Below are 14111 nucleotides of genomic sequence, written 5' to 3' on the forward strand. Positions count from 1 at the left end.
AAAAAAAAAAAAAAAAAAAGAATAGGGCAGAACACATAATAAATAACATGGCTTTATCTGATGGAACTGAGATTTTCCCCCACTTGTATTAATAAAATGGTCACCACTCACAACTGTCATCAATGATAGCCATCCAAGCTTGCTTACCCGGATGATGGTAGAGATGGTAAGCCGGCATTTACTCAGCCCCGCCCTGCTCAGCCTCGGGAGCGGACGAATTCTCAGCTGGTGGATCGGCTGCTTTTGTCTCTTTGCCATCTTGTGGTTTAGGGTTTTCTGGGCGTCTGCGTCGGTAATTGAAGTTGCGGCGGTACCGACGTTGAGGTGGCTGCTGACCTTGGGTCTCATCTCCTTGATTTTCTTTATCTTCTTCATTGCCGTCCTCTCTAGGTTGTCTTTGGCGAGGAGGGCCCCTGCAATGAACGGTGTCAAATTTAAGAATGATAAAACCTTCTCTCTTCAACACACCTACCAGTGTTACCAGTTGGTTTACAATTAACTCACCATGTCTGGCCCATTCTCTGTATCAAGTGGTCTGTAGGCAATTTGTGTAAGGAGATTTTTTTTTTTTTTTGGGGGGGGTCGGCGGGGCGGGAGTCTTGCTTTGTTGCCCAGGCTAAAGTGCCATGGCATGATGACAGCTCACTGTGGCCTCTATCTCCCAGGCTCAAGTGATCTTCCCATCTCAGACTCCTGAGCAGCTGGGACTATAGGCAAGCCCCCATGCCTCATTAATGTCTGATTTTTAGTAGAGATGTCTTGCTATGTTTCCCAGGCTGGTCTTCAATTCCCGAGCTCAAGCTATCCTCCCTCCTTGGCCTCCCAAAAAGTGCTTGAGTCTTTTAATCACCAAGATAAAGATACTAAATTTTGGGATTTTCTTTCCCCCAGTGCTCAGAAATGATGGATTCCTGGCCTTTCCTTCACCCATACTTTGAGCACTCCAGAAAGCCCCAGGCCTTTAGTATCTATCAGTCATCATGGGAATAAATTCACATTTACCTTTGTACATTCTAAAACTCTTTCCCCACATCTTTTGGAACTCATGATGAATCTTCGACAAAATTGTTCCGACTTTTCTTTGTAACCCTCCAGTGGTGACTGTTCTAACCTTATTGTGGCTTCTAAATCAACTCTCCTAGCTTCTAAAAACTGTAGGCGTTCCATCTTATTTTGGATTCTGCTCCATTTACTATCTTTTTCTTATTGCAGTTATTATTAAGGTTCGAGGGTAACAGCTTCTAATAACCTGGGCTTTCAGACCGACCTCCCAGTCCAGCTGTTTTCTACCTGGGTTTTCTCAATTATACCACCCAGCTTTCCAATTATGTACCTTCTGATTTTTCCTAGTTAATTCCTTATTGTTTTCTCATTCTTCATCTAGGACCTGTAATACAGCGATCCTATCACCTGTTCATCTCACTCCAAGGTTGGGCACAGTGGCTCACACCTGTAATCCCAGCACTTGGGGAGGATCACTTGAGGGCAAGAGTTCAAGACTGCTTGAGTAACACAGTGCAACTCCATCTCTACAACACAATTTCTAAAAACCCCTCATTTTCCCCTTTTCTCACCTATTTATCCAAGTATAAAGTCCACCATTAATCATATGACCAATCCCTACCCCAGGGTCTAAGTCTGGATAAACCAATGCCACAGAAATCCAACTCTCTGCCCAATCTGAGCGTGATGCTCAAATGGCTGGAAACACAGAGCCAAGTTGGGTGAACTCACTTCTGATTTTGTTTTTTTTTTTTTTTTTTTTTTTTTTTTTGAGACAGAGTCTCGCTCTGTCGCCCAGGCTGGAATGCAGTGGCCGGATCTCAGCTCACTGCAAGCTCCGCCTCCCGGGTTTACGCCATTCTCCTGCCTCAGCCTCCCAAGTAGCTGGAACTACAGGCGCCCGCCAACTCGCCCGGCTAGTTTTTTTTTGTATTTTTAGTAGAGACGGGGTTTCGCCGGGTTAGCTAGGTTGGTCTCGATCTGCTGACCTCGCAATCCACCCGTCTCGGCCTCCCAAAGTGTGATTTATGATTGTTATATCCTATTACTTACAAATTTACCATCTCTATTTTCTCTGCTAGAGGGTTCTTTGCCCCAAACTTTTCAAACTTCCTCTTCTTTTGACTCAATTGAGCAAACAAAGGCTTCCATGTCTTCCCATTAAACATGTGTGCCCATGTATTCTTGTTTCTTACACATGAAAACATCAGGTTTCTAACAACAGGTCAACATTTTCACCTGTGGGCAAAACCCAACCCTCTCTGAGAAAGAACACATTTCAGCAGTCACTTTCCTGCCATCAACTGTTATCCTCGATTGCATTTCAGCCTATAAATGTTATTTCTCAACAAAAAAACCTTCCGTTTTCACTCCCCATTTTCCCCTACTACCTGTCTCCTTTTCAGCAAAACTTGTACTACACTCTGTCTTAAGACTTCTCTTTCAATTTGCTCTTGAACCCACACCAGCCAGGATTTTACCACACCAATCCATGCATTAGGGGCAGCATGTTTCATTTACTCTCATTTGAACAAAAGATTCCTGCACAGTTTGGAAAGTCTAGCATTCATTGATAACTTCAAAGCAATTATATGTTACTTCTGCCAACTATCTGGCAGGATTGAGTATTCTAAGCACTGAAACACGTAGACATTAAGTCTAACTTAAACCAAGTGGCAAAAACCCTTGCACTGGAGGGGTAACAATGGACAAAGATACCTAAGAGACAAGTCAATCTCAAGCTTCTTGTTTGTTAATATAAAGACAAACAATTTGCTCAACAGTGAACTGAAGCACTGAATACAAACAGAAAATTACACTATTTTTAAGGACATCTATGAAACTAGTTTGGCAAAACATTTAAGCTCTTCAGTGTAACAAAAAGGTAAACCAAAGATTCTGCTGCTGGAACCCATGGACTTAATACATGAGAGCCTATTTTAGACTACTTTGAAAAATAAAAACCCATCTATCTTCAGCATCCAGGATCTGGCTTACACAATCTCCTGGCAGAAAATTGAATCAGAGATCTTCAATTCTAGTAGTGATCAGTTAGGATCCCAGCTCTTTTAACTGAAAACTCAGGGCAGGACATATTTTAACACAAGAAATATGATGACATCAGCTGCTCTTGCAAAACTCTCAAGGTACACGTGCTGATAAATATGTAATACAACCTCAACTAGATTCCCTAGTTCGTAAACTACACTAAGTGCTCCGACTTTTGTAAAATTTAAAAACCTATATACAGAACCCCCCCCATAGACTCACAGTATATTTTGGATATGTTGGATACTTCTAGAATAATAAACTTGACAGTTAAAAATTTGGGGATTTAAAAGTTGCGATTTAAGTGATCAGTTAAGATGCATTATTACTGTATTGGTTTGATTCTTTAGAGGTACCTGTCAGATTTTAGGGATCACCTATGAAAACTTAATACTTCGATAGCAAACCCTCACAGAAAGAACGATTACACCATTCTATCCTACCACCGTGGGACTGGGAACGCTGCCTCAAAGCATACCACAGCATGGACTAAAATATGCTTGGCTCACGGAATTTTTCCTCCATTACTCTAACAATGACATCTATTAAGATTTCTAATACCCATTCAAGTAGATAGATTAGTTGTCTAATGATAGACCGGATCTTTTCTCCCAGAATGTAACTTCTTGGTGGAGCAATTTCATTTTGCAACTTTGAGCTGACATCCCCTAACTCCAAAAAAAGGGGGGGTACATACCTAAACTGAGAAGTAATTAGTGGAAGATTATGTATGCCATTTGAAGTGGTAACACTTACTGCTGATTCTTCACTAATGCCATGGTACAATTCAGATACTCCTAATGCTTTCCTTTCTCCCTACCAAGGAGGCAGGTTTAAAAGATGTGGTTTAAAATATTATCTTACCTGTTCAAAGACAGAAAATTTGAAATTCCATACCCTCATCATTTTTTTAAAAAAATTTATGTATAAAGCTGACCTCATCTATATGAGCTGTTTTTAACAGGTTCACCTCTTAGGCATCTGATGAAAGGAAATGTGAAGTGTTAACAGAAAATGAGTCAAAAGTCTGCGGGAGAGGCATGATATTGCTGAGTCCTAACAGAGGTTTGAGGAAATTTTAATAGAAACATGTTTATGTGGACCATACCTGCGGAATCGTGGTCTATATCCCCGATACATATTCTGCCTCACTGGTCTACCTTGTTCTCCTGCACCCTGGTTGTCAGCACCCTGAAAAAGACAATGGAAATCAAGGCTACTGGGTCAGTAACATAATAACCTAACCAGGAAATCCAGAGTTAAAAAACAAACAAAAAATCAGACCATCTAGTAATTGTGACTACACTATAAATTAATCCTGTTAGCTCTTACTAGGAATCAAAGGTGCTTTCCATATGATTAACAGCTCTAAACAGTCCTACCAGAACTTATCACATTGCTGTTGCTCATGGTGAAACTTACCTCCATCACTTCTCCCTGCACAGGAGGGTTGGAATACTGTGGTCGACGCCCATAGGGTCTCCGCATGTAGTAAGGTGGGAACCTTCGCCTGCGGTAGGGCCGGCGTTGTTGGGCCTGGCCTTCAGGAGCACTCTCCGATCCCTCGTTCTTTTCCCCACTCTCACTATTCTGGTAATTTTGCTGGTAATTGCGTGGAGGACCCCTACGACGTGGATAGCGTCTATAATGGTTACGGTCTGCTGCATATTTACTGCCTTGAACTGGAACACCACCAGGACCTGTAACATTTGCTGCCTCCGCACCCTACAAAAGCCATTACATATTGATAGTGACAAAGGAAATCAGAACACTTTCAACAAATTTCAAACAAAGCAAAAAACAAAGTTAAGGAAAACAAAAAGGGGGGTGGGCAACTGCGTGGCCAGGGGTGCACAGAAATGACTAAATATCAGTTCCTCACTGTTCTGAAGAGATTGCCCTCTAACTGCAGCCAGAACATTAGGCTTGATGCACCTGTGTTCATGAGGTCACCTGAACACATCCATCCACATTAGAGCCACCATCCTAACGGATGAGACCTCCAAAATATTTCCATACTGAAGTCAAACCTTTACACAAAAAGCATCCTCACCTTTTCTCCTTCAACAACATCAAACTCCACAGTCTCTCCATCTCCTACACTGCGAAGGTACTTCCTGGGGTTATTCTTCTTTATGGCAGTCTAGTAATATCACATTCCAAAAACAGATTAACAGGGGAGAATAATGTGCTTTTTCATTTAAAATGTACCAGAGTCAATATTATTTTAGCTTGGATATACACTTAAGATTTGCTTTAAATAAGACCAAACCATCAATAAATTTAGGAAAGCAGGGACCACGCCATCCCCAACTTCAACAAAAACACTCCGATCATACAAGGCCCCAGCATTTTACCACTATTTACAAAACTAAAACAAGTAATTTAACACTCAAAACAGACACAACATTTTAAAAACTGCTTTTTGCAAAAGTATTAAATGTAATTTTGAACAAATGAGGATATCCATCTATCCCCTAAAGACTGCACTTAATAGTAGAAGGTGGCCCCACACGGGTCAGTTTAGATGACAGGCGAGTTGGGTTTTGCATGCTTCAAAGCTGACCAAACCAACTTTGCCCGTGTTACCAATTCAAACTCAATTACAAATGTCAACCAAAATCCCTTCCAATCTGATAATACGTCAGTGGAAATGCAATTCACGTGTATTAACTATATCATTCTTTATATGATCTGACTGCATGGAATTGTTACTTATCATCTCTCCAGAATTCAATAAATCTTGTATTAGAGACTTGTTGCTTCTACTTCTCAGACTGGTAGGAGGAGGAGAGTAACACCTCACGTTTCTATGAATTTTTTTTGCAATATTCTTTCACTTACTACCTATTCAATCTCATTATGAGCTAGGACATGTGAAAGTATTGTTAATCCCATTTTACAGATAATGTAACAGGCTTTAAAATTAGGTGACTTGCCCAAGGTCACACAGTTAGTAAGGAGACTTTCTAAACCCAGGTATTGGGTCTCCAAATCCCATGTTCACTCCAAATCCCAGCTATATCCATTACAGGATCACTCATGCATTTCCACTGCAGAGGAGACAGGACAACCAACGAATCTGAGGCCAATTAAGTGAAGCTGCCCAGAACTGCAGTCTCCTTGATACACCACTAAGACCTGAGCAGCCAAAGTCCCAGGAAACAACTACATGTTGAAACCACTTCCAAAAAAATGAAAGCATATTGGTGGCACCTTGTGAATCAGTACAACCGGGTGAGTTGAGTCAAATAATTGATCTCATCTGTCATCTAAACTGTCACATAGTTTTCACACCTTTCATATATAGCCAACTATCAATTACCTGCAGTCATAGGGGATAGCAGAAGTATGAATAATTAAAATCCCAACTCTTTATTTTTATCAACATCTCCAACCCCTGCCCCAACCCCAACCCTTAAGGGTTGCCAACAGGCAACAAGACTGATAAACTTTGCTGTCTCTTGTTCCTAAGTCTACATATTCTTTTGAACATGCAGAAGGGGAGTAAGGAACAGGTGAGCTGTGTTCACCCAAACAAGAATACCAATTTTATAAAACATTTGCTTTAAAATAACATTTGTCTGAAGTAGTCCTGTATTTATTTACATTTAGAATTTAAATGTTTCCATAATTGCATTTGACCCTGAACTACCTGATTGGGTTTTGGATGTACTAGAAATTGATACAGCTTCCTCCTTGCCATCGAATGCTGTGTAGGACACTTCAGTGAGCTACAAAACACCAACCTATGACAGCCCTTCCTATGAAACATGCTGCCATACAAGCTAGTATCTTAATTAAATGTGAGTATGGAAATTGACTTTAGGTCTTTTGATTTCTGGACTATAGTACAAAAAAGTAGTTATGGTCTCTAACTTTAATACAAAAGTTGACAATATTTCAGAAGTCTTAGGGAGAAAACTGATAGCACAAACATATTTTTTTCCTACCCATTTTGTATCTGTGAGAATAAGTACATTCAATGTAGCTTATAACATACCTAAATTTGAGGTATTAACATACACTTGACAGTGGTTTACATTAACAATCTTAATTCCTGAATATCCAAACATTTTCCTTAAATGATACTTGAGGAGAAAGTTCAGTATGTAGTACTCATCCTATGTTAACAGTTTTTTCTTTCCAAAACACTGGAAGCCAATCTAAAAAATTATTTAATGAGTAGCTGCCAACCTTGTCACACTTCCCCTCACTTAACCTTAAACTAGTGAGAATTTTTTCATTTTCCAAGCCAGCCAAAACTCTCCAAAGGCTAAACAAACAAACTAAACAAAAAAACCCAATACCCATTCAAAGTGATTTAAAATAAGCAGAAGGCTCTTTACGCTACTTTTCAAGTATTCACTTCAATTACTATGTTTTGCAGGTCTGTCTTATTTACCCTTGATTATGGAGATTTGTCCCTACAGGTAGACCTAAAAGCCTCTGAAAACTTCTTGCCAAAGTTTCTGTGTATTTGCAGCAACATTATTTGTTCAACTTTAGAATCACGGAGTAATTTGTTCATCTGAAATTAGGTATAAATAGTTAGTGCAGTGAGTTTGACTCAACATTTAAGAAAGCCACAGCTGTTGACAAAATTCCAATTTGAAATGTCTAGGATAATTAAGTCAACTCTAACACATTTCAATGTATACATTTCAAGCATGCTACTACTCCTGTAGTAAGTAAACTGGTGGCTGGACTTAACCTTTTATAAGGAACAAAAGTTCAAAACATATCTAACCTTTTCTTCTCACAATCCTTGAATCAGAAGTGCAAATATCTACACAAGCACTCACCTGGTGTACAAATACATCTTCCTTGGTGTCATTCCTGCAAGACAGAACCAAGTTGAACACGTTAGAAAATGAAATACATCTCATGTTGTCAAAGATTAATTTTCCCAGAGACTCTCTGGCTGCCAATTAGCTACCAGGAAATTTGGCGAAAATAAAAAAACACAAGCCACCATGCTCTCTGCTTTAAAGACGTAAGCAGTTGCAAACAGTTATAGCCTCATTACCTGTAAGATAGGCAAAAAAAAAAAAAAAAAAAAAAAAAAAAAAGTCTAAGAAATTAAAGTGTGACCTACTGAGCCATAATTAAGAGGGTAGCAGTGACTAGCAACACGTATTCTGCCCCTCCTTATCCTATTAAACATTAACTGTTCTAGCACACCTTCCTTTTAGCTCTACAGCATGATTATCAACAGAAGTAGTAATTACACTCTCACCTTATCCTTCAATCATTTCCTTTTCACCATCTCCTACTACCAACTTTCCTTGAGATCATAAAAACGAGTAGAACCTCCTCCCCCAGCAATAGATTGTACAAGGCAAAGAGTGAAACCTAATGTGAACTGTGGCCTTTGGGTGATAAGGTATGTTTGAATGTAGGAAAAGCCCAGTTAGTTGTAAAAGCTACTCCACAAGCCCACACCAGGACTGATGAAGGTTTAGACCACAGAGCCATGTATGAGAAGACATTTGAGATCTCTTTTTGAGGCAAAATGTGAAAGACTTTGTGGATAACTGAAGTCAGAAGTGAGGGGGAAGTAGAGAATAATCGCACTTTTTTAGCCTGCAGACTGGGATTAAAGTGGTAATACTAGGAGCAAGAACCACCACTGGAGAAGGGAACAGATTTCCAGGCCTGTGGTGACCTGCCTCACCTTACTCCGTCAGTTCAGAGTGAGAAAAAGTTCAACAGTAGCTCTAGTGTTTAATGACAAAGGGAACAAAGGTTACAGTGAACTGGACAAACTGGATGACTGTTAGCTTCTTGATGAACTAGGGGGCAACATATGCACCAAAGGATCCACATAAAATTAACTTTAAATCTGACCTGTAAATTATGGCTTGGATTATTATAAGAACATTTTTAATTGATGGGAACAGGATAATTTAAAAAACAGAACAGGTAAACTGTAAAAGCAACTTAAGGCAAGTGACTGAAAACTGACCTTTCAAGCTAGATGATTAGGATTGCCTAGGGAAATGATGACTGTACCTAATGTCCATCTGTCCATAGCTCCACAGGCACCACAAAAACAGAATACAGCCATCATTTATTAGTTCTGCTCTCCAATATGACTCAATTTCAAACTCTAAGGCTCTAAGTGGAAATATAATAAAAAACTGGTAGAGTAGCAAAGGCAAAGGCAGGCAAAGTCTAGAATAGTGATTTTCAACAGGGGCAATACTTCCCCTGGCAGGGTATTTAAAGTTTTTCCAGTCTGGGCGCAGGGGCTCACGCCTGCAATCCCAGCACTTTGGGAGGCCAAGGTGAGACGATCACCTGAGGCCAGGAGTTTAAGATCAGCCTGGCCAACATCGTGAAACCCTGTCTCTACTAAAATTACAAAAAAATCAGCCAGGTGTGGCTGCATGTGCCTGTAGTCCCAACTACTCTGGAGGGTGGGGCAGGAGAATTGCTTGAACCTAGGAGGCGGAGGTTACAGTGAGCTGCTGCACTCCAGCCTGGGCAACAGAGTGAGACTCCCTCTCAAAATAATAAAAAAAATTTTTTCCAAAGATTGGGAACACTATCTGCATTAACAGAAGTGGGGGGTGTCAGTTGCTAGAAGGCTATATAAAGATTTGGTCTAAAAAGTAAATTTGTTTATTGTTATCTGAGTTGTGTATGTATTTCTGTACTGCTTTAATATGCATTAAATTCACTAAAAATGCAGCTTCTGTGGAGAATTTTTCATTATTGATAATGCTACTCATGGTATCTGGGTAATACATCATTTCTTTATCAATCCATTTTATGGTGGCACTGACTGTTATGCCTTCTAATGCAGTTACAACAAGTATCCACATATCAGTATCATCATACCCTGCAATAAAAAGAATTTTAAGTAGTTATGGGGCAAGATCCTGTATCTACAAAAAATAAAAAATTAGCCGGGCCTCAAGCCCAGGAAATGAGGGTGCAGTGAGCTATCATCACATCACTGCACTCCACCCTGTGCAACAGAGCAAGACCCTGTCTCTAAACAGAGAAACTACAAGGCTGGCATTACACACAGGGTAATGTCACTCCTGCAAAAATACGGAGGTGTTTTGTGGGTTCATAGATAGGTATCTGAAACCAACATAGTTCACTGACCAATGTCATGACAGTAAAAAGAGTACTCCAAAAGGAATACTTAGCCAGGGTCTTAAGCTCAAGGTATTTACTGAAAACGTCCTCAATTGCAATAAAAACATTATACCATTTAAAAAAAGTGATTTGTTGAACCAGTGATTTAAATGTATTGATCTGCTTTGAATTTGCAACCAGCCAGAATCTCTAGTTTAAATCAGCAGTTATAACAAAGGAGAGCCTCAAATATTAGACAGTTGCAGAGCAGCTTTCTGGGTGCAGGTGTCACTGCTCTGCCAGCTATCACTACTCTTTTCTGTTCAGTTTTTCTCTCAGGTGTTTGCTGGGAAATTAACACTGGAACTGACCCTTTTCTGGCAGTGAACATAAGCTCTAGCTCCTCCATCTACTATAAAGAAATGTCTTCAAGATGTACAAATAAGGAATATTCTGAAAATAAAAATTATATAGTAGTAAAGATAATTCAGAAAGAAAAAGCTATCTGTTAGAATTTCCAGTCTAAATGGCACAGAGTAGTTAGGGAGAAAAGGGTTTGGAGAAAGGGAAACTATGACTACAAATGAGAGGTGTGAACAAGCTCTCAAGTTCCTACGGGCTTACGCTGGGGCAATCAGGCCCTGAACTCCAAATCTGGATAAAATATTTCTTTGTATTCCTCTTGAGCATCTGCATAGTCTGACACATATATATGTCCAATTAGACTTGCAGGTCACAGGTGTGCCCTGCATTGCTCTCTTTTAATTAGAAATAAAAAGTATTAGTTTAAATGTGATTCTGGTGCTGGTACCCTGTACATATGTAACAATATAGGACCCACAAAATAGATTTTGCTTCTGGTGACTCTTATTCATTGGGCTAGTATATCACTATAGTATTTCCCATTTGTATTATTATACTGGGGAAAAAATTTTAATCACTTTCTACTGTTAAGAAAATAGAAAACAAATATGGTGTTAAAAATGGAAATATGTGATATTTGCATTATTAAACCCCTTTGCAGAACTTAAAAAAAAAAAAAGGAAAGAAAAATAACAGTATTCAACTTTTGTTTTTTTGACATGGGGTCTCACTTTGTTGTCCAGGCTGGAGTGCAGTGGCGATCTTGCCTCACTGCAACCTCCGCCTTCTGGGTTCAAGTTCTTGCACTTCAGCCATGAGTAGCTGGGATTACAGGTGTGCACCACCACACCCTGCTAGACTTTTAGTCTTGATTTAACTATTAACAGCTGTGTAACCTAGGAATGCTGCCTCATTGGCTTTTTTACCTGCAAAATGAGAAAAACTACACTAAACAATAACTTACATTACTAAGGTTGAGACTCAACTCTTTTAGTATTGGGCATTTATATTCACTAATACTACTCAGCTTTTAAATTAAAATCTAATTGCTATCACTCCTATAGTACAGCCTATCCACATTGGTAAGGGTCTTAAAAATAGACAAAATGCAACTCAAAATGGGAAAACAAAGGCAAAAAAATTTAACTTCCCTGGAAAACTTTTTAATAACTCAAAAGACAATTACAGCTTGCCTGATAACTCTCCATGCCATAGGAACTAGGAATTCCAGCATTTGCTTTTCATGGCCCAATCCATCTAAACTCCAGGACTCTACTCCAGCATGTTCACCATGTTTGACCACCCTCCCACTCCTAAAAGACAACTATCTTTATCCTAGCTGTATATCTACATTAAAAAAAGCTAAGTTTTAGAAAACTTCTTTGCCAATCCATAGTATTGCCTTAAATAAGACTTATTATTCATAACTTTATCCATAACTAAATGCTCTTACACTACTACTTTGTTGCAGATTACCAGACCAAGTTAGTCTAACACCTTAATTCACCTAACTGCATATACCAATTTACAATCCTATGGTTATAAAAACTCCAGGATTTAGCATCTATATGCTCCATAACCTAAAGCAACCAGATACCAATTTCCAAGCCTTACGGATGACTGTAAGATAATAACCCCCACTTATCTTGGTATTTCTTCTCTATTAAACTCCCTTCACACCCAACAGACTCACTTTTTCCCACATACTGTGTGTGATTCTGCCTTAGGACAGACTGTATGGTTGTTTCCAAGGGCTAAGATTGGAAGGTAGCAAACTCAGTAATTGCAGTCCCAGGACTACGGGGACAGGAAGGTAATACAGCCTATCCTTGAATAACTCAATATCTATGAGGGTGGATGGAAGTTTGAGTTGCCAACCTGCTGCACAGTTGAAATGTGCCTATAACTTTTGACTCTTCCAAAATTTAATGGCTTACTCATGACTGGAAAGCCTTACTGGTAACATAAATTCATTAACGCATTTTCTATCTTATATGTATTATATACTATATTCTTGCAATAAAGCTAAAGAAAATGCTAAGAAAGTTGTAAGAGAAAATACACGTACAGTAATGTACTTATCAATACAGTAGGTGTACATCTCTCTGAAAGGTAATTCCAGCTGTTGACCTCATCTACAGCACATATCAAGCAACTGAACTTCTCCTTACAATGCCATGACTTTTCTCAGCTTCACTAGTGCCACCTTGCATGGGTCCCATGGTATCATTCAAGACTTAAGAGTATTGCACTAAATCACAATACCTCAATTCTACAAGTTCTTTTTACTGACGCACAATTTACTGGAGAGACAACTGTTCATGTGAAGATGATTAGTGTCACGTGGCATTTTAAGGGGCTCAATGCAGTAGCAGTAAATGTCGTGCAGTTATGATTTAACACTGCCTGAATCTTTGTTTACATTTCTCAACTGCAAATGGCCAAGTTAACTTTCTAATGGATTTGTGTACATTTTATGGTAGTAAATAATGAAACAGACTAGTATCTACATATTTTTGGTATTCATAACATACTCAACTTTTCGTTATTTTGGGGGAATACTTCTTGGCTATGTGGCTCATCTGAAGTTTTCAAGTTGTTGCAAATCTCCAAACATTTTTCCAATATATTTATATATGAAAAAAATCTGTGTAAGTGGACCTGTGCGGTTCAAACTCACGTTGTTCACGAGTCAAACTGTATACTAGTTCTCTTAGATTTAAAGAGTAAAGGATTCTACTTTGGGAGGACACAGGGAGTGGGACCTACACGTATCAGTGACTTGGTGAACACCGATGACTTCTTGCCAGCTTAAGAACAATGGCTAATCTAACCAGCATATAAATCTCTTTTAATGTCACCTGCATACATGTCATTGATGTTTGTCTTTAGGGTTCCAGTTTGGAACCTTTGACGTCTCTCCCTTAGTAGCACCTGCAGAAAAGTCTTTAAGCCTTCCCTAGTGCCAAAACATTTTGTCAGTTATGTTACAGTCTACCCATGACTTATATGGCTTAGCAATGGATCTACCGTGATCAAGTTAAAATCAGTGTGACTTTAACAGCCCAAGAGATTTTCGGTAATGACATCCTTCCAAAGGTTTACACTTTTATTAAGAACCACACATTTGGGAGGCTGAAGCTGGAAGATCACTAGAGCCCAGAGCCCAGGAGTACAAGACCTGTATGGGCAACATAGAGAGATTCCACCTCAACCAACCAACCAACCATCACACATTAAGTACTTTACGCTGCCGCCTTAAAAAAAAAAAAAAAAAAGCACCCTTGAGAGGCCCGGCTCAGAGGCTCACACCTGTAATCCCAGCACTTTGTGAGGCCGAGGCGGGTGGATCACCTGATGTCAGGAGTTTGAGACCAGCCTGGCCAACATGGAGAAACCCTGTCTCTACTAAAAATACAAGATTAGCCTGTGTGGTGGCATGCGCCTGTAATCCCAGCTACTTGGGAGGCTGAGGCAGGAGAATTGCTTGAACTTGGGAGGTGGAGATTGCAGTGAGATCACACCATTGCACTCCAGCCTGGGAAACAAGAGCGAAACTCCATCTCAAAAAAAAAAAAAAAAAAAAAAAAAAAAAAAAAAAAAAA

General features: G+C 39.5%; 1 protein-coding gene across 1 annotated transcript in view; it reads right to left on the reverse strand.

The window, feature by feature from the left end:
- The window catches only part of YBX1 (Y-box binding protein 1), a 19867-nt gene that overhangs the window by 1253 nt on the left and 4503 nt on the right, over positions 1–14111 (reverse strand). The window contains exons 2-6 of the mRNA XM_017873227.1: positions 7857–7890; positions 5105–5194; positions 4474–4776; positions 4160–4242; positions 158–413 (exon numbers count right to left, since the gene is read on the reverse strand). Of these exons, the coding sequence (XP_017728716.1) occupies positions 179–413; positions 4160–4242; positions 4474–4539 (384 nt within the window). The 5' untranslated portion in view covers positions 4540–4776; positions 5105–5194; positions 7857–7890 and the 3' untranslated portion in view covers positions 158–178. The remainder of the gene's footprint in view (positions 1–157; positions 414–4159; positions 4243–4473; positions 4777–5104; positions 5195–7856; positions 7891–14111) is intronic.

This window comes from Rhinopithecus bieti, unplaced genomic scaffold (assembly GCF_001698545.2).
Source record: "Rhinopithecus bieti isolate Rb0 unplaced genomic scaffold, ASM169854v2 scaffold_6907, whole genome shotgun sequence".
In the NCBI taxonomy this organism is placed as follows: Eukaryota; Metazoa; Chordata; class Mammalia; order Primates; family Cercopithecidae; genus Rhinopithecus; species Rhinopithecus bieti.